Raw genomic sequence first — 23,801 nt, 5'->3', positions numbered from 1 at the left:
GAACACGTTGGATTTGCAGTCACTTGTTATTCTAAAGGTTGAATAATGAATATCAAGTAGTAATCACTTGTCACACTAAGTACTTCTGGGTGAAACATGCTGTGTTTGAGCAGCAGAGACGTACTTTCTGCAGATACAGGATGAGCCCTTTGAGGATGACGTAGAACGTCTTCCAGCCTCTTTTCCCTCTCGGAGCTGAAAGGAGGAGAAAAAGTGTTGAGATGAAGTCACCGACCCGCCGGTCCACCACAGAACCACCGAGCTCCCTCCTTCCATCCAGGACCTGCTGTGGGTCGAATCATCTTAGAGCTTTCATCACAGGAGGAATCAATTTAGATTGACTTGTTTGATAGATTCCTTTTTGACTCTGAATTTTCAGGGAATTTTTATAATATTCTCATTTTTACCTATTTTGTGAAGATAATTACAACTGAGCCAATTAAAATCAAGAGAAAGCTGCTGATCAGTTGCAACAGGAAGTCAACCTGCTTCCCTCCATAATGGGACGATTCCACTGGATTAGTCCAGAAAATAATCCTTATTATTAGAAACAAGAGAATCTTCACTAATGAACTCCACTTTATTCCAAGTGTTGAGTAAAGAGCAAACAGGAAGAACTCTCTCTCAGACAGGAAGTGCAGACCTGCCGTCTCACTTCCTGCTTTACTTCCTCTCCGTTTCTCAGTCTTCGTACTTCTCTTTCCGTCCGGGTCGGCGTGGACTTTGCGTACGAGGAAGCCGTTCTTGTAAAGCAGCGATCCAGACGGCTGCGTCTCGTCCGCCAGCGCCTTCCCGCCGCTGCCACCGCCGCCGCCGCCCTCCCCTTTCACCGGGCGGGAGGCGCTGGTCTCACACAGACTGTCCCCGAGCTCTGAAAACGACTTTCGCAGCTCTTCCTCGTCGCTATGGAGACAAAAAAGATGATTAACCAAAACAGATCCTGTGGTGACCAACGCTTATTAAGTGTCACGTCGTTACTCGTCCCGCCATCACGCCATCCCGCCATCACGCCATCCCGCCATCACGCCATCCCGCCATCACGCCACAGCTCAGAGCGTTGTGAACAACAAAACGGATGATTGAAGAAATCCAAACTTCTTGATGATGTAGTCGTATACTGTAGAGATCGACTGGGTTTATTTAGATATTTAGATGTTCTTTTTTTAATCCACACTTATATTTTTACCTTCTTTTCTTATTCTGTAGTTTGTTGGACGTAAACAGGCAACTTTTGTTAACTGTGTTTTATTTATTTGCGCTGATTCTTTCTCTTTTGTGTCTGCAGTTAAAAGCTTTTTATTTGTCACAGTAAATATTGCTTTAAAGGGACCACCATCATATCAGTAATTACAATGTATGAATCAATCAATAACCAGTTTAGAGGATGAATTATTAATTGGTGTTTACTAGACCCTTTGAATGGGTTTATTTAATTTATTTCTGTTTTATAATGACATCTGAAAAATGACCTGAAAAATGGTCCTGAGGAACAAACTGTTTAGTAGAATAAAACTAGAACTAGATTCTAGAAACTAGAATAAAAAACAACTTTGAGGTTCTGCTCTTGTGTTTTGATGAGAGATGAAATATCACGATGTTACACATTCATCACTGAAAGTATCCTCTTCAATAGGTCCTAACAAACAAGCTCCACTTTTCTGTATTGGGGGGTGAAGGTTGGGCACCACCTCCCTCTCAGAATATGATCTCTTTATTCAAGTCACTTTCAGGTTTGTGAGAACGTTGCTCGTTAGAAACGAGCCTCGAGGAGCCCAACTTCTAAATGAGCTTCAACTGCAGCTTTATTATTTTATAACTCCTCTCCTGTACAGTGTGTGTGTGTGTGTGTGAACAAGTCCCTTTATGTTCGTCTCTTTGAACTTTCTCCATGAAGAATACAGTGAATTTATAATTTCCGTTCAAACCCCTTTTCTTTTAGTTTCTTACTACCAGCTACTTAACGTTCTGATACGACCTCTTTGATTTCTTATTTTAGAACCGTTTTAGTTGAATGTTTTCAGATGGGCTTTTGCTTATAAACATTATTAACATATTTGTATTAATAATATATTTTTAAATAGCTATTTTTCGCAAAGTAACATTGTTACCTGCATATTCTATATTTATTCATCCCTATTTTTATTAGCATTTTTGATTGCATTTTATTGTTTTTATTGGTGCATCCAGCATCATTTCATTGCATTAGTTTGTTAAAATCCTTTTTAAGATCATTAAATAAACACACATCAGGGTAATGACAGTGTTACATTTGACATTAGCAAAGTTCTTCCTGTAGATATGACTTCAGTGGTGTTAATCTCGTTCTCCTCCATACGTCTCCTCACGCTTTCAGAGGGATTCGTCACATTAGGAAACGACGCCAAGCGGCAAATCCACTTGTTACCTCAGCAGGCGGCACCGTGCAAAAAGTTCAGCCCGAAAATAGAAACTATGGCTGCGTGCCGAGCCCCCCCGAGACCACGGTATGAGTAACCAACAGTACATAACAGCAGTTAACCCCAAACAGGAGCCAGAGAGGGAGGGGGGAGAAGAGGGAGGCAGGGACAGAGCCAATGGGCATCCAGCCTGTTGCCTGGTAACGGCTGAATCCCATTCTACACAGAGACGGAACGGGAGAGATACAAATAAGCTCATCCTTCTCTGATGGCAGAACATTATTCACCATCATATGAGAGCAAAGAGAACAAAGGGAAGGAAACAAGAGGAGGTTCAGAAAATAAAAGATATCACAGGAAAGAGGAAAGAGAGGGAGGAAAGGAAACCAAGGGCAAAAGGGAACAGGATAGGACGACTGAAACAGGAAAGGAAACAAAAGGAAAAAAGGAGAAGAGGAGAGAGATTGAGATACATTCAATTAGAAGAGGGGGGGGGGGAGGAAAGAAGAATACACAAAGAAAAAGGAAAGAAAATAAGGAAATGAAAAAAGGGTGAGAGAAAAAATAATGGAACAGAAAAGATGAATAAATAAAACAGAAAAAACACTGACAAGAAAGACTAGAAAAAAAGAGCAAAGGAAAAGGATGTTGATGCAATACGAGGAAAAGCAGAGGAAAGAGATGCATTCTGGGTGCTTTGCTGCTTCAGTGCAGCAACAAGAGAAAGACGGCGTCACTTCATCCTTCTTGCTCTCCGGTGTTTAATGACTCAAAGCGTTTCACAGATAGAAGATGGAGGACGAAGCAGGAACCTTCTATGAAACGGACCAAGTTGTGATTGAAATCTGGAATTAAATCTATTTGTGATTTATTGAACTAATCAGGAATGTGATGGTTATTTCAGTACTGGACAGGTTCTAGTATTCATGCTATGGAGCATTTACTCAGGTACTCATGTGGAGATGAGCATATGATATACACTACTTGAGCATGTGATCATTTAACTACTGGTTTAAATCAATGTAAATATGATGCTGGATTATTGCAGTTTAAACCAGCAGCAATACATTAAAATGATGACTAGCTGCAGTTAAAGTGATAAACAAACCAATTATAATCCAACAATACATCATTTGTTTCCTGCTAAATGATTATTTTGGTAAAGGTTCATACTAGTACTTTGGTACTTTTCACACTGTGTACTTCCTCCACACAAAGTACTGTAGTACTACTAATGATTCTCTCCAGAATGAAAGCAGTAAACGAGCAGAAGCTTCCCATCACATCTTCACATCTCCCTGCATCGCTCCCACCTCCACCCACCTCCACCCCAACCACCTCCACCCCAACTACCTCCACCTCCACCCACCTCCACCTCCACCTCCACCCCAACCACCTCCACCCCAACCACCTCCTCCTCCACCCACCTCCTCCCTCCCTGTGGCCTCCACCCCCGCTGCTGGATGGGGAAACATGTGTGCGTGTCTTTGTTTGTGTACCAGTGGACAACATGTGGGTGCATCCAACTGAGTCCTTTTCTCTGCGGGGGTGTGAAACAACATCCATCGCTGTGTTTAAATACCACACACACACACACACACACACACACACACACACACACACACACACACACACACACACACACACACACACACACACACACACACACACACACACACACGCACACACACACACGCACACACACACACGCACACACGCACACACACACACACACACACGCACACACACACACCTGTTATGAGATGCATGAGGCCTCCACTTGAGCTTCAATGAGTCAAAGTTTCAAATATATAGTTTCATTATGTGTTACGTTGCATCGTAGGAGGACATTAGTTAAGTTAAGTTGTTGCTTAGGTGACATCTGTTCTTCACATTGTTTTATTGAAATCATGATCTTTTTCTCTAGCCGTCACCTAAACCTTGCGACATTGTGCTTTTAAGCATGAGTGACATAAAAGTTATCCATGAAAGTGAGACATCAACCTTCAAAAGAAGCCCCTCTTTGCAGAAACGCACAATGTCGACATTTTTCTGGTTTGTGTCGATTAAAGTGCCTTCAAACAGCAGCATTTTCATGTGTAATGAGGAGAAGATCCTAAAGTCCCTTTTCTTCTAATAGATGGATTTCCTCTATGTGGCTGCACTTGTTTGTCTTTTTGCACACAGACACAAGGGCAAATTCCTTGAATGTAAAAAAACCTACTTGGCCATGAAGCACTTTCTATTTCAGGACTTCGTAGAGCGCCACACACAGTTTTCCCCTCATTACAACGTGCAGACCGCCAACGCACCAACGGGCCGCGGGGCGTGCACGAGGACGTGCACGAGGACGACCCGCGTCCTCTGGAGCCGTCACACGGTGCCTCCACCTTCATCAAGTGGAAGAAAGGTCCTCGCTGGGATGAAATGTGCATCGAGCAGCGAGCAGAGTGTGAAGGTGGAAAGTGGCGGCGTGCTGCGTCCCCGATAATGAGTAAACATTCGGCCCGGAGGAGGACGCCGTGGTGTCACGCGGTGTTTAAATAGCCGCCTGCGTGCCAGCGGAGATGTTTGAACTGGATCTCCGGCCTCTCTGTGGATCTCCTCCTCGATGCGCTCCTCTGACCACGTTGTGCTCGGCTGTTTCGGGAGCTGCTGCAGCTATTTTTGGAGCGGTGGTGGGAGGCTGTGGTCACACCTTCTCGCAGGATGCAGGTAGAGAGCCGTTTAGACTCAGTGCCTCTCTGCTCCCTTTGGCTTTTCTCTTCTTCGTATTCATGAAGCCAACACACCTTCCCCGTGTACATGTGTGCGTACGCTGCACATCCATCTGTTACTGTGTGTGTGTGTCTGTGTTTGCTGCCGAGGAAAGAGCAATGTGGTGTGTCGTGTTCATGGTGCCGTAACTATGGCAACAAAGCTCGGAAAGCTAGTGACTTAATTGGCATCTCCGAGGCGCTCTGCGATCCAGAATAGAACCCTTGACACACTGATGTTTTCTTCCACATGCCAGGCAACACACGTCTGGAATGAGGATGCTAACAAGTCAATCAATATCATCCTGCTCCTCTGGACAATGCACTGTGTGTGTGTGTGTGTGTGTGTGTGTGTGTGTGTGTTGATATGGGTTTCAGTTCAGCGAGGGAGCAAAATAAGAGACATGTAAAATGTCAGGGTTGTTTTAGATAAAAGGAAATAGAAGTATCAGAAGTACATATTTTGTGGTTTACTTGATTACTTTTTCTCCACTGATTTAATTCACCAGAAGTCATGATTACTTTGTGCATTAATTGCATATTTAAGAAAACCGTTGAGCGTGTATATTGTTGTATTGTTGTTCTCTGTAAGATGCAAAGTACAAGACTTGAAAGGTTTTGGTTTCAGGTGAATCACAAACACATGGAGCGACTTACAGAGTCCACTGCAGCTTCTGGTTCTTGATCGAGTTGTAAAGCGCCTGCAGAGGAGAACAAGGAGGCACATTTTAGACAAAAGACACATCCATTGCACCTCGGTTCAGCTGATCAGATCTAGCAGGGGGGGGGCAGGTGCACTGTGGTAAGCGAGGCTGCTTCATTTAATAACTTCTCAGAAATGTCATCCGTCTTGCTGCCCTTTGGCGGAGCTTAACTCCTTTTATGTTTTTGCCAAACAATCAATCAATCATCTAATCAGTCAACGAGCAGATGGCCATTATCCGCCCGTCAATGGACGGCTGACAAATCAATCGACCCCATAAATAATTCAGACATCGACCGACGAGAAGCCAAATTAAGTTACAGCTCAAGAACATGAAGACAAAAATAAACCCGATCAATGAAAACAAAAGCAGTCGACGGCGTGGGTGAAAACACGCTGATCAATACGTCGATTACCTGACCAATCACAAAGGAGAAGAATAGCTGTCAGCTCAAGATTTGCATTTATTCTCACTTTAATGTTATTTTAAATAATAAAGAAGGGGTTTGGCAGAAGTTTCGGGGGGTTTCGTTGATTGATCATGAATAAATGATCAATCGGATCAATTTACGGTTCCATTGGTGGCAGATGAGAGCAGTGGTTGATGATCAATTATTAGTAAAAATACCACATTGAAAAATACATTCATAAAAGTCCTAAATTAGACTTATGTCTAAGGGTTATAATAAGTAAATATACAGATCAAATTAATCAATATGATTATTATCATAAAAGTGCTTTCCTTTATGTTTATTTCTTATGCAGATAAACATCTATTTCAACATGTATTACACAAATATAAAGTAATAAAATGTACTATAAAAGATTAATGCTGATTATATATTAGAATCAGGCCTAAAACAGTATTGTGGCCATTAATGCTTAATAAACAAATTATTTTAATCATGTTGGAGCCAAAATGATCAGCTTAACACTCAAGTATAATATTTAAAGGGATAATTATCTCCTTCAGCCTTCTGATCCATATAAATAGTAATTCTCTGTATTTGTGGATAACATCTGTAACATCAGTCCAAACAACGGGCAGAAATATTTGCAAATCAAGTTTGCAGTGATATAAAAGGAAATATTATACAGATTCTGCGTCAAATCAATATGGATAAAATCACCAGACAGGCGTGAATCCATCAAATAAAGAGGCTGATGGATCTAAACTGGTGGAGGAGTGGTTCTGTTTGCAGAAAGCAACCCGGTCCACAAGGCACTTCATTCACAGACTGAACTTCACATCTTTGCACCACATTTGTTTTGAATCATTTCAGGAAGAGAAAATCAAAATCTACCGACACAAAAAAGGAGTTTAACGCCTTTAAATATCAGAATAATCAGAGACGAACTGCGTGAAATGTTAATGTGCAAAAGTTGTGCGTTGTGTTCAACGACAGCAACACACTTCTGACGTGGCAGTAAAACTCCAGTCGGAGCCAAACAGCATCCGTTTATGTTCAGAGTGAATAATGGACCTGAGGCTGGAAAATGACCAGAAAATATCACCTGCTGTCGGACCGAGCCAGAATTAACTACCTGCAAGTACTTTTTTGTGAATGCAAACCTAAAAACCAGGTAAACTACTTCAGAAGTTCATTTAAAAAATGAGCCAACAAGCACTAGATGTAAAGGTTTTAGGATCATTAAGTGGTGGAATACAAAGAGAATATGAATAGAAATGATGACCTGTCGCATGTAAAACAATGAAAAGCAGCTTTTCTTAATAATGTTTTTAATATACCACCTGACATGAGTTTTGGGCTGTGATTGATGTGTCATTTCTATATATTTAGTGAAACTGTGTTACAGCTGAGTTCATTTCTAAAGAACATTTGCTTTGTTTTAAAAATAGAATCTAAATCCTGAAGGAACACAAATCAAAGGGACTCAAAGACAGAAGAAGACGAGAAGGTGGACAGATGGGGGCAGGTTGGGGACTCATCGAGATGATGAAGGATGCTTGTCACCTTCACCCACTTGTTTCATCAACGTCACCAAGAGCCAACAGATGGGAGCCATGAGCCTCCAATGAAACACATTGGTGACCAGTAACCAGACACTGGTTTGTAAGGTAATGCACTATGACACGTGTCATCTGCTACTCGGTACCTTCCGCCTCTTCCTGGCCTGCGGGTGGTTCTGTCCGTCCTGAGCCTTCCCCAGCAGGTCCGGGAACACCAGCGGCTTGAGGGAACGCGAGCGCGGCGTCCTGGGGTACCGGAACGGGTCCATCATGCGGAAGTCCCTCCCGTAGCGCACGGTGCAAAGAGAGCGCGAGCGAAGGCGCCCCGCCGAGTGCAGGCTGTTCACACCGATCATGCTCCGGAGACGCCGGACGTGGAAAATCGGGGGGCCCCCACTGCCCTCCCCCCCCCCCCCCCCCTCAAACTATTGAGTCTTGATTGATCGGTATGTCCTGCAGACGATAAGTTGATCCGGAGAGGTGACAAAGACGCGCCGTCAGACGCCGGTGATCGGTGGAGACGTCTGAACCCCCCCGTCAAGCGTCCTGATCAACGCCCCCCAGGCAGCGCACCCCCGGTGCCCACATGACGCTGAATTATTGACGAGGCGGCCATGTACCGAACACGAGCGGAAAGAGACCGAGGCGACGGTACATCCAGCCGGGGGAGGCGGCCCGAGTCACCCGAAGGTGACACCTGTCCAGCGGCCCCCTTTTGGCGAGGAGGGCGCGACGACACAATCCTCCAGCCCGCACGCGCGCACGCACGCACCAACACGCGCGCAGATGGTGAAAAACGACGGGCACCAAATGCAGAAAATCAAGTAAAAAAACCCAAAAATAACGCGCGCGCGCACACAGAGGAGGGAGATACGGGGGGGGGGCGCCTTCGGACTTCAGAGAAGAAATCCAAAGAGCCCGATTTCGTCACAGGCGCCCCCCCCCACCAAAAAGAATGCGATGTCAATTTATAAAAATGTAAGAAAGAAGAAAATGTGACGCGCAGACAAAGCGGAGACGGAGGCGCGCGCTGCAGGAGGAGATGAAGCTTCGATCGCTCCTGTTGCCGTAAAATGGACAGATTATCTCACTCCTTCTTCTTCCCGGTGCCTGTGTCCATGTGTGGAAGTCCGCTTCTCCATCCTCCTCCCCCCGCCCCGGCTCACCCCCTCCTCTGTGATCCACTCAGACTCCTTCGGGTGTCAGTCGTTCGCTCGGCGGGTGTTTGGGGGGAGGGAGGTCGGGGGGTCGCTTGTCATGCCTTCCTCGCCTCTGCGAGGGTGTGGATGCCCGCTTTATCTCTCTGTTGCAAAGGTCCAATCCCGCACCTCCTTCTCCCTGCTGCTGCTGCGGAGGAGGAGGAGGTTGAAGTGGAGGAGGAGGAGGAGGAGGAGGAGGAGGAGGAGGAGAGCTGGCTGCCTGAATCGCAGAGCGCAAAACGAGTCTGATAAGAACCGTGCTCTCCGTCTCTCTGCCTGGTCAATGCGCACCTCCTGTCCCCCCCCCCCTCCCCATCGCCAGCAAATCACAGTCTGCCTCCTACACACACACACACAGACACACACACACACACACACACACACACACACACTCACACACACGCACACGCGCGCACAGGCTTATTAAAAACCTATCCTCGCATTGTCAGTATTCTGTGGGAGAGGCTGGCGGGGGGAGGACGGCAGGTGGGAGAATCCTCCGGTTAAAGCAATAATTCGCCATGTTGGGGGGGCCGTTGATGTCCCAGGTGTTTAAGAAGGAACCAGGAACAATACCAGTGATCTTAAGTCATACAAATACTAGCTGAGGACTTTATTTGATACCAGCTGGTAAAGTTCTGAAGAAGCCAACGCTTCCTTAAAGCTGCATTCTCTCTAACGGCCACCGGGGGGCGACTTCTCTGGCCCAATGAATGGAGATTACTGGTATACTGGTACCTTTTCTTGTGTCCAAACATCGTCATTATTCACCATCAGTGACCATTAGCCACACACTGTGGTCACAGCTACAGGAGCAACGCTGGACCCGGATCAAAGGGTCTGATCGGGCCGTGCTCCCCACTCACCCACAAATTGAACTTAATAATAAACACGGAGCGAAAAGGAGGCGCTGGAGAGCCATCGTTTTTTGACTTCCAGAGGAACAGAAGTGGGGTTTCCCCCAAGAGAAACCAGTCACCTAGGACCAGTGACGACTGGAGCCACAGACAAGGATGCCATTTAACCACGGTGTCAATCATTCACCCCGCAGTATTGATCCAATTGATTTCAAAGGGAGCCAGAAGAGACACAGATGGTCCTCAAGTGAATGAACTGTGCTTCAGTCTCATTGTGTCTCCTGACGTGTTGTTTCATAATGTTCAGAACCTGCTGCACACGTCTCTGTCTGAGACCAACCGACTCCTTTCTAAATTTAAAAACGCCATAATAAAAGTTTCATGGTTGCAGGGACAGAGAACCGTTCCGCTCTCACGACCGGGGTCTTGTCTGGGGGGGCAGGAGGGGGGGGCAGAGCTGACCTGTGCCTCAAAAAAAGAAACAGCCTGCCACGAGAGGAGGTGAGGAAGCCTCGGTCGCTCTGTCCTCGAGTCCTCTGCTCCGCTGCGTGGGGCGGGGGAGAGAGGGGGGGGGGGGAGAGGGGGGGGGGAGAGAGAGGGGGGGGCTTGTGGCCTGGAGCCTGGTTCCCATGAAAACCGCTGAAGTGCCTCCGAGCAAAGCGCTTAACACTGAGCTACACGACCCGCTCCCATCTGCTGTCAGTCTCTCTTCCCACTCATCATTTCACATCCTGCCCCCCCCCCCCCCCCCCCTTTGTGGAGAGTCCAGACCGCTCGGGTAGGGGGGGGGGGGCATCCTCTCCGCTGACCTCAGCAGCTGTCTCTCCTTCACACTGTGTCTTTCTCTTTCACTACGTCTCCGACCCTCTGCCTTAAAATGATTTCTTTCTGAAGGTGTGTTTAGCTGCAGCCGTGAGGTTTCTCTGTGGAAACTCAGGCCTCTTATGTAACAGGTGATCAGCATTAATCAGGAAAGCCTTCCTGCTTTATTGATGACGTGAACTCATTGGGATCCATTTAGTCAGAATGCTACACACTCATTTATTTAGGTTTTTAATGACTAGTGTTGTATATTTTAGCTGCTGGACTGTTTTCTATTCTAGAATCTTTACATACACATTTGATTTTCTATCTATTTATTTGATTACACAGCAAAACATCTCTCAAAGCTTTACAGCTTCAGTAAGAGCTGCTCACTGTCTTTTTTAATCAGACAAAGGGAAGCGGTCAGGGACTACTTTTAGCGGCGGATGCATGCACACTTGGTGCTGTGGTGCTGTGTTACTGTTAGTGGCAGCAGGACGGTGTTTGTGTGACTGAGTCAGAATAAACTCAAGTGTGTGTGTTCATGGTGACGGAGGCTCACTCATGTGTTTTTAATGGAGCTCTGTGGCTCAGAGGAAGAAGAGGCATCGCACACTGAAGACTTCTTTTTGCTTTATAAACCTTGAATAAAAAGCTTGATCGGAGACACATTATTTTTTCATAGTTTAGTTTGTGACGGCATGAATAAAGCAACGTTACTCAACCACAGAACACCACACAAGGAAGAGGAGAGGGTTAAAAAAAGTAGTTCAGCTCTCAAGTGAAAATAGCCCAAATGTTTTGTTAAAAATGGCTTTTTCTGCTAAGTAAAGTAAAAGTACCCAAACCACACTGTGAAAATACTCTGTTACAAGTACAACACCTGCAGTGAAAGACAGGGAAACACAGTGAAAGCATCGAGGGTGAGAGTGTAATAATAATAATAATATCTAATACTTAAATATATACACTCACCGGCCACTTTATTAGGTACCCCATGCTAGTAACGGGTTGGACCCCCTTTTGCCTTCAGAACTGCCTCAATTCTTCGTGGCATAGATTCAACAAGGTGCTGGAAGCATTCCTCAGGGAGTTTGGTCCATATTGACATGATGGCATCACACAGTTGCCGCAGATTTGTCGGCTGCACATCCATGATGCGAATCTCCCGTTCCACCACATCCCAAAGATGCTCTATTGGATTGAGATCTGGTGATTGTGGAGGCCATTTGAGTACAGCGAACTCATTGTCATGTTCAAGAAACCAGTCTGAGATGATTCCAGCTTTATGACATGGCGCTTTATCCTGCTGAAAGTAGCCATCAGAAGTTGGGTACATTGTGGTCATAAAGGGATGGACATGGTCAGCAACAATACTCAGTTAGGCTGTGGCGTTGCAACGATGCTCAATTGGTACCAAGGGGCCCAAAGAGTGCCAAGAAAATATTCCCCACACCATGACACCACCACCACCATCCTGAACCGTTGATACAAGGCAGGATGGATCCATGCTTTCATGTTGTAGACGCCAAATCCTGACCCTACCATCCGAATGTCGCAGCAGAAATCGAGACTCATCAGACCAGGCAACGTTTTTCCAATCTTCTATTGTCCAATTTCGATGAGCTTGTGCAAATTGTAGCCTCAGTTTCCTGTTCTTAGCTGAAAGGAGTGGCACCCGGTGTGGTCTTCTGCTGCTGTAGCCCATCTGCCTCAAAGTTCCACGTACTGTGCGTTCAGAGATGCTCTTATGCCCACCTTGGTTGTAACGGGTGGTTATTTGAGTCACTGTTGCCCTTCTATCAGCTCGAACCAGTCTGGCCATTCTCCTCTGACCTCTGGCATCAACAAGGCATTTCCGCCCACAGAACTGCCGCTCACTGGATGTTTTTTCTTTTTCGGACCATTCTCTGTAAACCCTAGAGATGGTTGTGCGTGAAAATCCCAGTAGATTAGCAGTTTCTGAAATACTCAGACCAGCCCTTCTGGCACCAACAATCATGCCACGTTCAAAGTCACTCAAATCACCTTTCTTCCCCGTACTGATGCTCGGTTTGAACTGCAGGAGATTGTCTTGACAATGTCTACATGCCTAAATGCACTGAGTTGCCGCCATGTGATTGGCTGCTTAGAAATTAAGTGTTAACGAGCAGTTGGACAGGTGTACCTAATAAAGTGGCCGGTGAGTGTATGTCAGTGTTTAATTATGACTAATACAGATTCATCTTTTACTCAACTAATAAATTGATGTTCGGTTTGTAAAAATAGTAAAATAGTTACAAATGTCACAATTACCCAGAATCCAAAGTGACACCTTCACTAGTCCAACTAAACCACATGAGGTACAACACCCCCTGCACCGCCATGTTCTTCTGTACGCAGTGATGTGTGAATCAGTAATGACCTGAGTAAAACGCAGCATCTCCTCAGACGTGACCCGCATGTCTAAACGAAGCCACTTCTAGACCCACACTTACAAAACACAAATGAGGGATCTGTGTAATCTCCCCCCCGCCCCCCCCGATCAATACCATCAGTGCACCTAATTACTGATAGAAGGGCGTCTTTATTGAGCCGTACAGCATTTTCATTTCAGCAGAATTTGTTCTCTTGCTCTAATGCGGACTGGTAACCTACTTCAGCGCATCATTAGCTCCCACTTCAAGCTGTAAGAGAGAGAGAGAGAGAGAGAGAGAGAGAGAGAGAGAGAGAGAGAGAGAGACAGAGAGAGAGAGAGACAGAGAGACAGAGAGAGAGAGAGAGAGAGAGAGAGAGAGAAGAGTGCAAACCGATGCATCTCTGAGCCTCGATGAAGGAGGAAAGTTTCCTCTGGTCTGCAGGCTTTGCATTATTTCCCGTGCACGCTGGTCTGGAGGCGCACGAGGAGGTTACTGAGGCTGAAAAGCTTATGCTGGCATTGGTTTTGTTCATAATTTCTTTTTTTCTGTGGAAACAGAAACTCATACAAACACTGCAGTGCTGCAGAGAGGGAGTCTGTGAGCATAGTCCCTTCTATAGTCTGTTGTCTCTATGGATGATTATGACATCACTAAAGTAACACATCTGTGAACAGCGGTTTAACCTGAATCTGATGAATCTCACCCTTGGATTTTGTTTTCACCTGGACAGCCTGGATGCTTGTTGGTACAGAAAGTCCCTGTGTTTCCAGCCTGGTTCACATAAAGATAAGAAGGAGTCCTCTGTGGCAGGATTACGAGCCGCCTGTTGCGTCTCTGCCACTGGAGCACATTAAAGATGCTTTATTGCCTCGTTATGAATCCACGCTGATGGAGACAAACAATCAGCGCTGCTGAACGTACGGTGAACTCTGACCGCCCGGCGCTGCTCGTATTTATCACATATGAACAAAACTTCACACACATCACATGGACAAAACTGTGAAATACAAGCGGGATGGGCCACATGGGGACCCCCGCCATGTCACTCACTTATGGCCTTTTGAGACTTTTTAAACCAGTGAGTTAGTAACACTGGATTTAATTTCCCTCTGGTTGAAGGATACAAAGCCTTTTGCAGGTTCATTTTTTGGGGGGAGAGGGGTTTAAAATGTAGATTGACACACCCTGCACACCAGCAGAACTAAAGGGTTTCTGGTGTTACTCCGTGACGGAGACTTAGTGCGAGTGCACCACCCTGCTCCCCATATTGTGGCGCTAACAGGAAACATCACGAGGTTCAATCAAAGCAGGACGAGAGACAGAATAACAGAGCCGAGAGGAAGAGGCAACGAGTTATTGAAGCAAAAAGAGAGAGAGAGAGAAAGCTAATTGATGATGAGGGAGCGGAGGACCCGAGGGAGGGGGCAGGTACCAGGGGGACACCAAGCCCCGCTCATTATTTTCCAGCTCACCGGGCAGCTGATTTGTGTCTCAGCTGCGAGGCTCAAGCAGCGTCTTCAACGTCGCGTTGATGACTTTCATCCAACGTTGTGTAAATGCCGACATTCCTCAGTGACTGCGTGAAATGTGACATCAAATTTGTCAAATTCTAGTGTGTGTAGTAGTCAAATTGCTGCAGGTTGATGTATAAATGAATAAATCAGGGTATTCTTTAACATTTGTATCAATCACTTGTTGCATAATGTTTTCTACGGACATAATTAAAAGTACTGAATAGCAAATAACATCATGTTCTGCCCTTCACTGACTGAGAGGTGAGGAGTGGAAAGGGACAGAAGGACGAGTGACGGAGCAAAGTTGTGATGACACAACAGTTGCTGTGATGCGGTTAAAGTGGAAAAAAGAGAAGTGCTGGGACAACGTGTGAAATACACAATTCAATAGTGTGTTGTTGTTGTTTTTGTGATGCATTGCTGAGGCTCACTCTTAACCTATTTACGACCCAAACAAACAGATACCAGAAACAAAGGAGGAAATGGGAAAAGGAGGGAGGAGAGGAAATGAAGATGAGGGAGGAATGGCAGTTATTTGTAGCTGGAACATGATGGAGGGATAAGAGGGAGAGCGTAAACAGGAAGGACTAAACAGGAATCTAAATGCTTCTCCTGAAATGTTTGCACAAATGCAAAGTCGGTCATTTAAGGGACGCACGTCTGAAATAATCTTTAACAGTCTTGTAAAATGCAAGTCCACCTATTTGCATTAAAACGGATAAAGCAGATTTAGAGGTTGTTTATTTGTTCACACGTTCTTCCTCCAAGTCAAAATCAGGTGCTTATATTACCCACAATGCAACATGACCACCTGTTGGTTCTGACATTCAGGAGAATTACGCTAATGGCAGATTTTCAAGTTTCAAGTTCCATCCCTTGGACCCCACTCAAAGCTCCAGAACCCCCCCATTTCTGTTTATCGTATCACGCAAGATGTTTTCTGGTAAACACTCCTCACTCGTTTACTAGTAAACAACCTTATTACGAAAATTGATGACGCTCCGGCATCCGTTTAGGCAGTAAAAGTAAACTTCCCTCCTCAGTCAGTTGTCAGTTACACAGTTACATCATCTCTCCTTCATGTGATTCACCTCCTCATCTCAGCTCTTTAAATGTACGTCAGGTCGCTTCCATCTGTCATGTTTTACCGGATGCTTGAAACCGCCAGATGAGGAGAGACGTCAGGAGAGGACACGTCCGGAGTTTGGGAGGACTGAGGAGAGGGTGCTGATAGAGGCGGCAGCTGATGGAGATTAAACAGTGCGGCAGCTTAACGTGAGATAAGGAGGGAGAGGGGGCCGGAGTGGGAGAAAGGAGAGTGCAGCTGGAGGGTGAGGAGGAGAATAAAGGAGCTCGTTGGAAGTGGAAGACGTGATTGAAGAGATGTCTACGAGCATTAATAAAAAAATGAAATAATGCCTGCCTCTCTCTTTAGCTCGCGGTCACATGGCTGCAGCGTGGATGTGCAGCTTTTCATTTCAGCAGACGCACGTGCCCCCCCCCCCTCCCCTCGTGCATTATAAATACCCCATCACAACTTGTTGACGTGGATTCTGGGGCCCGGCGGCATGTTGACGGCCGCTCTGCACACAAAACATTGGGTTATATATCGCCACATTACGCGCACTCCTCAACCGCCCCGGGGGGGCCGGTCTGAGACCCCGGTCTGAGGGGGCGGGGGCCGGGCTCTGGAGATGGAAGGCAACGCCAGATGGCGGTGAGCGAAGGCCGGACAGCCGGACTCAAGTCGCACAAATCGGAGTGACAATAAAACGCTGGCAACAAGCAGGCTCCTCTCCTTTCAGAAGCACGTCTGTGCATGGCAGCATGTGTGTGTGTGTGTGTGTGTGTGTTATTCTAGACTTACTTTAAGCAGATCCTTGTGAAAGTCTCTGCCATCGTTCAGTCCTTCCAGGTTTCCAATGAACTGCGAGGACGACATCCTCTTTCCAATGTTCTGAAAAAAAAGAGAGAAATCAGAATCACAATGTCCTTCACAATCTGTTGATGAAATGAAATACAGGTAAAGAAACTTTACTGGTACTGGTATGGTGTTACTGGTATCCCTAAATATCCATAAACAGAAAAGTACTTAATATTAGCATGTTGAAGCTTCTCAAAGATTTTATATTGAACTTGATATGTTAAAATAAGCAGTTTGAAGACCCCAGAAACGATTTCTGGCTAAATGAAGACACTGAGGCTGCTGGTGATGAGGATCGCAGTCACAACAAAGATCAAACTCCCAGTGCATCTGCTAACATCTGTTGAAGCTGATCTCCTGTCCGCCCACCTCGACAGGCACTTTAATTAATCATTCATCCGCAGCAGAGCTGCACTATCGCTGCCAGAGGACTGGCCCACATTTACAAAAGGGAGGCTCTGACTGTGAAAGTAGCACATTGAGATGGTGGAAGAAGCTCAGCAGCAGCCTGCAGATCAGCTGCAGATCAGCAGGATAATATTCCCAAAACTCCAGAGGGAAGCAAAAGGTAATCTGAGGAGATGGAAGCTTTCTTTATCCTATCTTTAATGGGTTTATCTGTACATGTGAACTCACCTGGCCGTGAAGATCGGAATTCAGCAGCATCAGAGCGCAGGTGAGAGTGTGAACTGCATCTACAGGATGAACATGAATGAATCAATATCATCTTTAAGGTAATAATGCAGAGCAGTGTATATTAATGTCATTTTATTGACAAGGAATTGCACAACATATAGTTTGTATGTATTTTCATATTGACCGCAGTGCCAAAAGTATGTCAACAAAAATAAGGAAGATATGAGCTATAAATAACATCGCAACCTATTTGACATATGTGAAAGAAAAGTTCATAATAAACTAAAGCTACAGATTCACCACTAGCCTTGTATTATACTGGTAATGATTATTGTTATATATATATATATATATATCACATTGATTTGTTGATTATTCCCCCTGACGATGGCCAGGTTGATTGACACACCACTCACCCTCTGACGGCATGGCTTTTGGGTTGCAGTCCAAGTAACGCTTAGAGAAGTGTGACAGCACCCTCTCCCTCTCCTGAGTCTCCCCCATCAGGGCGAACTGCCGGAGGAACGTCCTGCAGCCGCCAACGACAGTCACATGGTGTCAATAACCACTGAAATGACTACACAACATTCACAACCATTTGGATCTATTGGCAGTGACACTGTGTAAAGGTCCTCCTTACACTAAGGTATTTAATTGTGTGTAAATTAATAACATTTTATTCATTAATCTTTTTATGTATTATCAATTGTAATGCGTTGCAAGTGGTAGAAAGTATCATTTGTTTAAGTGCACTTGAGCATAATTTTGTGCTATTTTCTATTATATTTATCGGACAGATTTACTTTCAACAATATTCTTACAGTACAAATTACCTCACAAGTTATAAATCAGCTCAGGTTCTACTCAAAAGCTCAAGTCTAAAAATGCTAAAGCACCGGCAAAAAGAACTAACAATTCATATATTTAATGCTGTAATGTAACAGGGGTCTGCATAATACACAGTACTTTTAATTTAGATAATTGATGTACAATTTGCTGAATGCCAGAACTGCTTTACTTTAATTAATGCATCTAGTCTTTTTTTAAGGTAACAACTTGTAAGAAAAGGCTAAATGTTCGAGGTTATACGCTACTTGAATGTTGAGGTGTAGGATGCATGATCAGGCTAATTGATCCCCAAATTAAACCAAAGTAATACAGCATTAACTGTCTGTTCATTCTGATTGCTTCATCAACACTGCCCTCTACAGAGCAGCCATCACCAGTGTTTCTCTTTTCTTAATCAAACTTGTGCATCTATTGTATGTGATGAACAAACTGGCATCTTGTTTGCTTCCCATTAGACATATGTGTAGTGCATTTTTTGTATTGATACAAATTACAACAGTCAACACTGCACTGTGTGTTCTCACCTCAAAGCCTGGTCAATAGAGAGGCTTGTGAAGTTGAAGAAACTCAGATACTCTTCTGCTACCATACGGCTGAAGTCATTACTGCCAAGGGGCGAGAAAGAGAATAAAATACAAGGAAAGAACACAGCGAACAACAAAAAACAATGAGCAAAAAAGCTGTCATTCAAAGGCTGCTGGCTGGGTTTGGGCTGTCGGTCTGTGAGCCGGAGACGCAGACCGGAGGCCGGAAAACGAACACTAAAAAACTAAAAACAAAGGAGGAGATTCCCGTGGTGCATGTGTCAGGGGGTGCAGAAACCCTTTCATCCCACATTGTCTTTCTCATCATGGCAAGCACGCTGCGGACAGAGTGACGGCTTGTGGAGCACCACGCGGATGTAGTAAAACAGCCCTTTGTAGGCAGAATGTGGACTGAACTCAAAGCATTTATTAATTAAACATGAGATGCAGTAGAGAGGAGGACCCGGTAAGGCTTCTTCTTCTTCTGGCTTGCTTTTATGTTTATATATATATTTTGGTCTTTTTACAGTTTGGATTAAATAGAATTCTTTGTTCGTGATGTATTATTATGTTTTTGTTATAGTGTGTGCATTCTATAGAAATAAACTCAAGAGTCAGACATCTTATCCATATTTTAGTGTAAAGTCAATGTATTAAAAAGTACAACCTTAAATGAAAGAAAAAATGAACAATTTGTTGCTATCACTAAAATGCTAATGTTCAGCTAACGTTACCTGTTGTACATTTTCTAACAATTGGGTAAAACATTACATTACATTTAGCTGACACTTTTAACCAAATCGACTTACATTGCATTATAACCCATGCCTTACATTCTGCCTGGGGAGCAATTAGGGGATGGGTGTCTTGCTCAGGGACACTTCGACATGGCACACGGGGCAGCCGTGTGCCACTATCACCCCAACAGGTAACAGCTATTAGCAACAGATTATCTGCGTTACTGCGTGTTATTACTATACTGCGTGCCATGGGGCGACACAGCCAGCACTCTTTTGAGACCTTTCAGACATTTAAAGCCAGGACAAAAACGCTGTTTGCTCACTTCTTGCTGAGGTGTCGCGCCACGTCGGACTTCCGGAAGCCGTCCAGGGTGAAGAGTCGCTTGGCCAGCCGCCGGGCGGCCGCCACGTCGGCCCGGCGGCTGCCGTTGGTGAGGGTGTCGCTGCTTTCCAGAACCAGCCGGTCGCTGAGGTCCTGGTCCAGCTCTGAGTCCGTCGCCAGACGGGCCTTGTCCCGGCTGAGGGTCAGAGAGGTGAAGGCAGGAGGGAAAAGGTTACATATATACGGACAAAAAAATGATGAGAATGGAAAAAAATGTGGAACAAATTACATGGATTTGTAAATAATTGAAAAGCAACGACAGAAGGGGATAAAAGGAGGAACAAAGAATGATGGAGATATAATAATAAAACTATAAACTATATATCAATAATTGAACACTAAAATCTGATCTGTGCAGCTCCGATCTCAAATTCCAGCTGCACAAGAGGTTTTAAGACAAGAAGAAAAATACACACAGGGAGATGAAAAGAGAAAGAAGCTTAACAGGAAATATAAATATCAGGGCTGTCAAGGGATTTTAAAAAATGACTAATTAATGGCACATTTTGAAATTTGTTAATCCTGATTAGTCGCGATTAATAAATGTTGTTGTTACAATGTTGTTTTCTACACACTGTTGTTTAATTGTTAGTGTTTTTTCAAACACAAAAACACACATTTGATCATCTTGGAGCTCTAATTCCACCTGGTGGGACATGTTGAACCAGCGACTCTTCCTGCTGTCCTCGTGCACTTTGCTCTCAACTCTCCTTCATTTAACGGTGTTTGAAGTGCCAACAATCTCCCCACGTTTAGCGGGACGTTTTCAAACCACTGTCTTTTAGGCTCACGTTAGATGTTGAGATGGAAGTAGCCTAGCAGCTAGCTTAGCATAGCGGTGCTTTAAGTGGTCTGTTTGCCACTCACCCCCCTTCTGTTTGACACGTGGAGGAATTCCTCTGCTCAGTAGTTTGTATGTCGTGCCTCTGTTTGTTTTACTTCCAGTGCAAAAAGATCTCTCCATCTTCAGCTACCTTCTTTCTCCGATGAAATTGACTGCAGCTGGCGGCCGTTTCGCTTCCGCGGTCAACTTCCGGTTTACTTCCGGAAGTAAACAAAGGAACGCATTAATGTCGGCCATATTAATCGCATAGATTAACGAGTTTATGTTGACCGCCCTAATAAATATCTGTTTTATGTAATATAGATGTACTATAAATATATATGTATGACTATATAAAATGATTGAGAATGACAAAGAGAGAAGAATATATGCAGTAGTAAACAAATCCCAATGTTGACATTAATTAAGTAGTTTAACTAGTGTAACAGAATGCGTGCAAATCATTTACTGTCAACATTTACATCATTTACTATCCAACAATATTTCGCATGATTATACACGTCACAAATCTCTTCTTTCACCAGCTTTCCTGTTATCTTTTCCTAATTAGGCCCCTTCAAAGCTTAAACCAGTTCAGAAATGCAAGACTTATTACATCTGAATTACCCTGTGATAATATTTTAAGCACATTATGTCACAGCGAGTTGAAAGAGAGCTACTTTACTGGCTTCTAGATTACAGAGACGAAGGTCTCTGAGTTCACAACGCTTAGACCTTGGCATGATGCTGACCTTCATTGATGCTGTTGAGAGCCGTGTGACTATTCTGGTCTGATGATTAAAAAAAACAAAGACGGTTCAACAGCTGAGGGGTTTTATTCCAGAAAAGCAAGTCACACTTCCTGAACAAGCTGAGCTCTCATTTGGATTTCTCAGCGTGAGGAACAAGCCAAGAAAGCCCACAGTCCCAGGGCTGAAGCTTCCCACACTCACACAACGTTGCTTTGTAAATGAGTCGGAGACAAATCACACCAGAGAGTAATTCATGACAAAAGCTGATCAGGTACGAAAGCTATTCACTTTGGTTTAACAAAAGAACACAGAGGAATGATAATAAAGTCTAAAGGTTTCTGAGCCTGAACTTAGGCTACAGATACAGAAACGCTAACATCACAAAGCTGCCAGAGAGGATCACGAAGGCCACTACAGGCCACTCTGGGGACCATGAATGTGGGTGAAAAATGCATGACAATCCATGTTATAGTTGCTGAGATAGACAAGATTGCCAGTCCTTCGTGTCACGCTGTTCGCAGGTTTTTGACTGAACGTGTGTGTGCGTTTCGGTAGAGGAGCATCAACACAGACCTCTGGGAGACGACCCGTCAACACAGTTTCATTACCGAGGCGCACTTTGCATGTCTCCTGTCCCTCTGTTCAAACCCTGTGATGCACTCACAGACCGGTGAGACGGGTCCTACCTGGGGCAAGGTCGCCGGGCCGGCAGATAGCGGTCCTCGCCGCTGGCCGCGGTGGAGCCATGACAGCAGAAGACGGAGGGCGCCTCCGTCGCCGTCCACCGACCCACGGCTCGCGGACCGACCCCCCCCCACCCCGCGACCTCGCAACCCGACTGCATCGCCGCCGCGGAGGAACACCTGCGTTCTCACCCTGGAGGCCCAGAGACCTTCACATTCCTCTTCTTGGGTTTGGTTGCGTCAGACTGAGGCTTCACGGGTCCACCTTGTTTTTCTTTTCCTGTTCTCCCTCTTTCTCACTCTCCCTCCGTGTTTGCTGTCATTCGATCCTCACACCGAGCCCCCCTCCCCATCAAAAAATGGAGCAAAAGAGCTCTTTGCCCTGCAATGCCGGCCCTTCTTTATTGTTTCTTCCGTCTGAGTGTGTTTGCTGTTGTTTCTCTTCCCTCTTTCCACTCCTCCCCCTCTCTATCCCTCGCTCTCCTTCTTTCTCCCTCCCTGTTCAACTGTGTAAACTCAATGTCCCCCGCTGACCTTGGATTCGAACCATGGAATGAAACTCAGCTTGTCTGTAGCCTAAAAAATCCCCCCTCCGTTCCATTTTCAATTCTCTTCATTCATTACCATCTTTTTCTCCCTGCAAATCCAGTGACTCACATTCATATTATATTCCATCTGGTTTTTGGTGCCATCCTTCAGCACAACAGAGGTGTTGGGTTTGAACTCGACATGCCCGCTAGCTGTATTCCTTTTTGAACTGTTTCCTCTAGCAGCATATGGTCCCAGCCGAGAGGATAGGATCCTTTTCTCAACACATGTGTCTATTGTGGAGTCTGTTTACAGCGTGCCCTTCACCTGGGCCTGCAGGAGTCGATCAAGTTTAGTTTGCATTGTCTTGTTGAGTGTCAGCCTCTTGCTCCCCGTTGGATAGTTGAACCACCTCCGAGTCCAGTGGGCCGCCCGGCACAAAGAGCCTTTGTCTAACAGAGCGCCCTAAAAAAGGGTGATGTGAGGGAAAAGAAAAAGGAGGAGGAGGAGGAAGGGAGTGAAATTCCGACTTTTATCAAGGGCACCTCGCTCCTGGACTGCACAGCTCCAGGGCCGGCTGGGCGGGCCGCTAATAGAAATACGATAAGATAGGTGCTGAGCAAACTTTCACCTGAACAAGTCCGGTTTGATTTTGGCTCTTAAATAAAATACTTCTATCAGAAAGCTAGGGGCAGAAGAAGAAAATCTGTTTATGTTTCAAGACCACCTACGTTTGTGCATGAACCTTTATAAATAGCTCCTTCAGCTCAAAGTTACCCACCTGCATTAGATAAGGTCTAACGGAAAAAACAGCAAGGCCGAGATCCTCCTCGTTGCACGCAATGTCAAGTCTGTGGCATATCCGTGGATTAGATTCATGATAAAGAGGAATAGGAAAATAACGGGGATCCATTTGAAGATGGTTAAGTGTATTTACAAAATAAAGGTTTAGTGATATCACAAAAATGCCACAGTCCTGACAAGTGACGCCACAGACTTACCACTAAGAGGATCTCTCTCTCAGAGCCTGACAGCTTGACTGCTGTCCTCTTTTGCCCTCTAGTGGTTCAAGGGACCCGGTGCAGTCACTCCACCTCTGCAGTGCTGTCACAGTGTGTTATTCACATACACCTCCCAAAATCGATCCCCACCATAACCCTCTGATGGTCCTACATATCTTGCAGAAAAGGGGAAGTGAAGTGCACTAAGAGAGCTGCAAAAATAATATTCTGTGTGCAACATCAGGAGAACGGGGTTCGAAATACAGTCTCCTGGATGCCAGGGGGGAGTCTGTGGAGGGTTAAAACAAGAGTCTTTGGGACAGTCAAGGTGAGTTCCTCTGCTGCAGAAGCCATCTGCC

The 23,801-nt window shown here is 45.2% G+C and overlaps 1 protein-coding gene across 3 annotated transcripts in view; it reads right to left on the bottom strand.

Annotated features, from left to right (window-relative positions):
* The window catches only part of LOC119213256 (PH and SEC7 domain-containing protein 1-like), a 40,291-nt gene that overhangs the window by 5,043 nt on the left and 11,447 nt on the right, over positions 1 to 23,801 (bottom strand). Inside the window, exons 1-9 of one of the 3 annotated variants that reach the window (XM_062559863.1) lie at positions 21,917 to 22,876; positions 19,597 to 19,791; positions 18,534 to 18,614; positions 17,577 to 17,689; positions 17,161 to 17,219; positions 16,468 to 16,557; positions 5,810 to 5,853; positions 695 to 903; positions 125 to 195 (exon numbers count right to left, since the gene is read on the bottom strand). In XM_062559863.1, coding sequence (XP_062415847.1) covers positions 125 to 195; positions 695 to 903; positions 5,810 to 5,853; positions 16,468 to 16,557; positions 17,161 to 17,219; positions 17,577 to 17,689; positions 18,534 to 18,614; positions 19,597 to 19,791; positions 21,917 to 22,074 — 1,020 coding nt within the window. In that variant the 5' untranslated portion in view covers positions 22,075 to 22,876. Of the gene's footprint in view, positions 1 to 124; positions 196 to 694; positions 904 to 5,809; positions 5,854 to 16,467; positions 16,558 to 17,160; positions 17,220 to 17,576; positions 17,690 to 18,533; positions 18,615 to 19,596; positions 19,792 to 20,629; positions 20,786 to 21,916; positions 22,877 to 23,801 lie in introns of those variants that run through there. The other 2 variants (XM_062559864.1, XM_062559862.1) reach the window with 2 other exon arrangements.

Source organism: Pungitius pungitius, chromosome 21 (assembly GCF_949316345.1).
Source record: "Pungitius pungitius chromosome 21, fPunPun2.1, whole genome shotgun sequence".
Lineage (NCBI taxonomy): Eukaryota > Metazoa > Chordata > Actinopteri > Perciformes > Gasterosteidae > Pungitius > Pungitius pungitius.
Note: the sequence above shows the minus strand (reverse complement) of the source record. Positions and strands in the feature narration are given on the sequence as shown.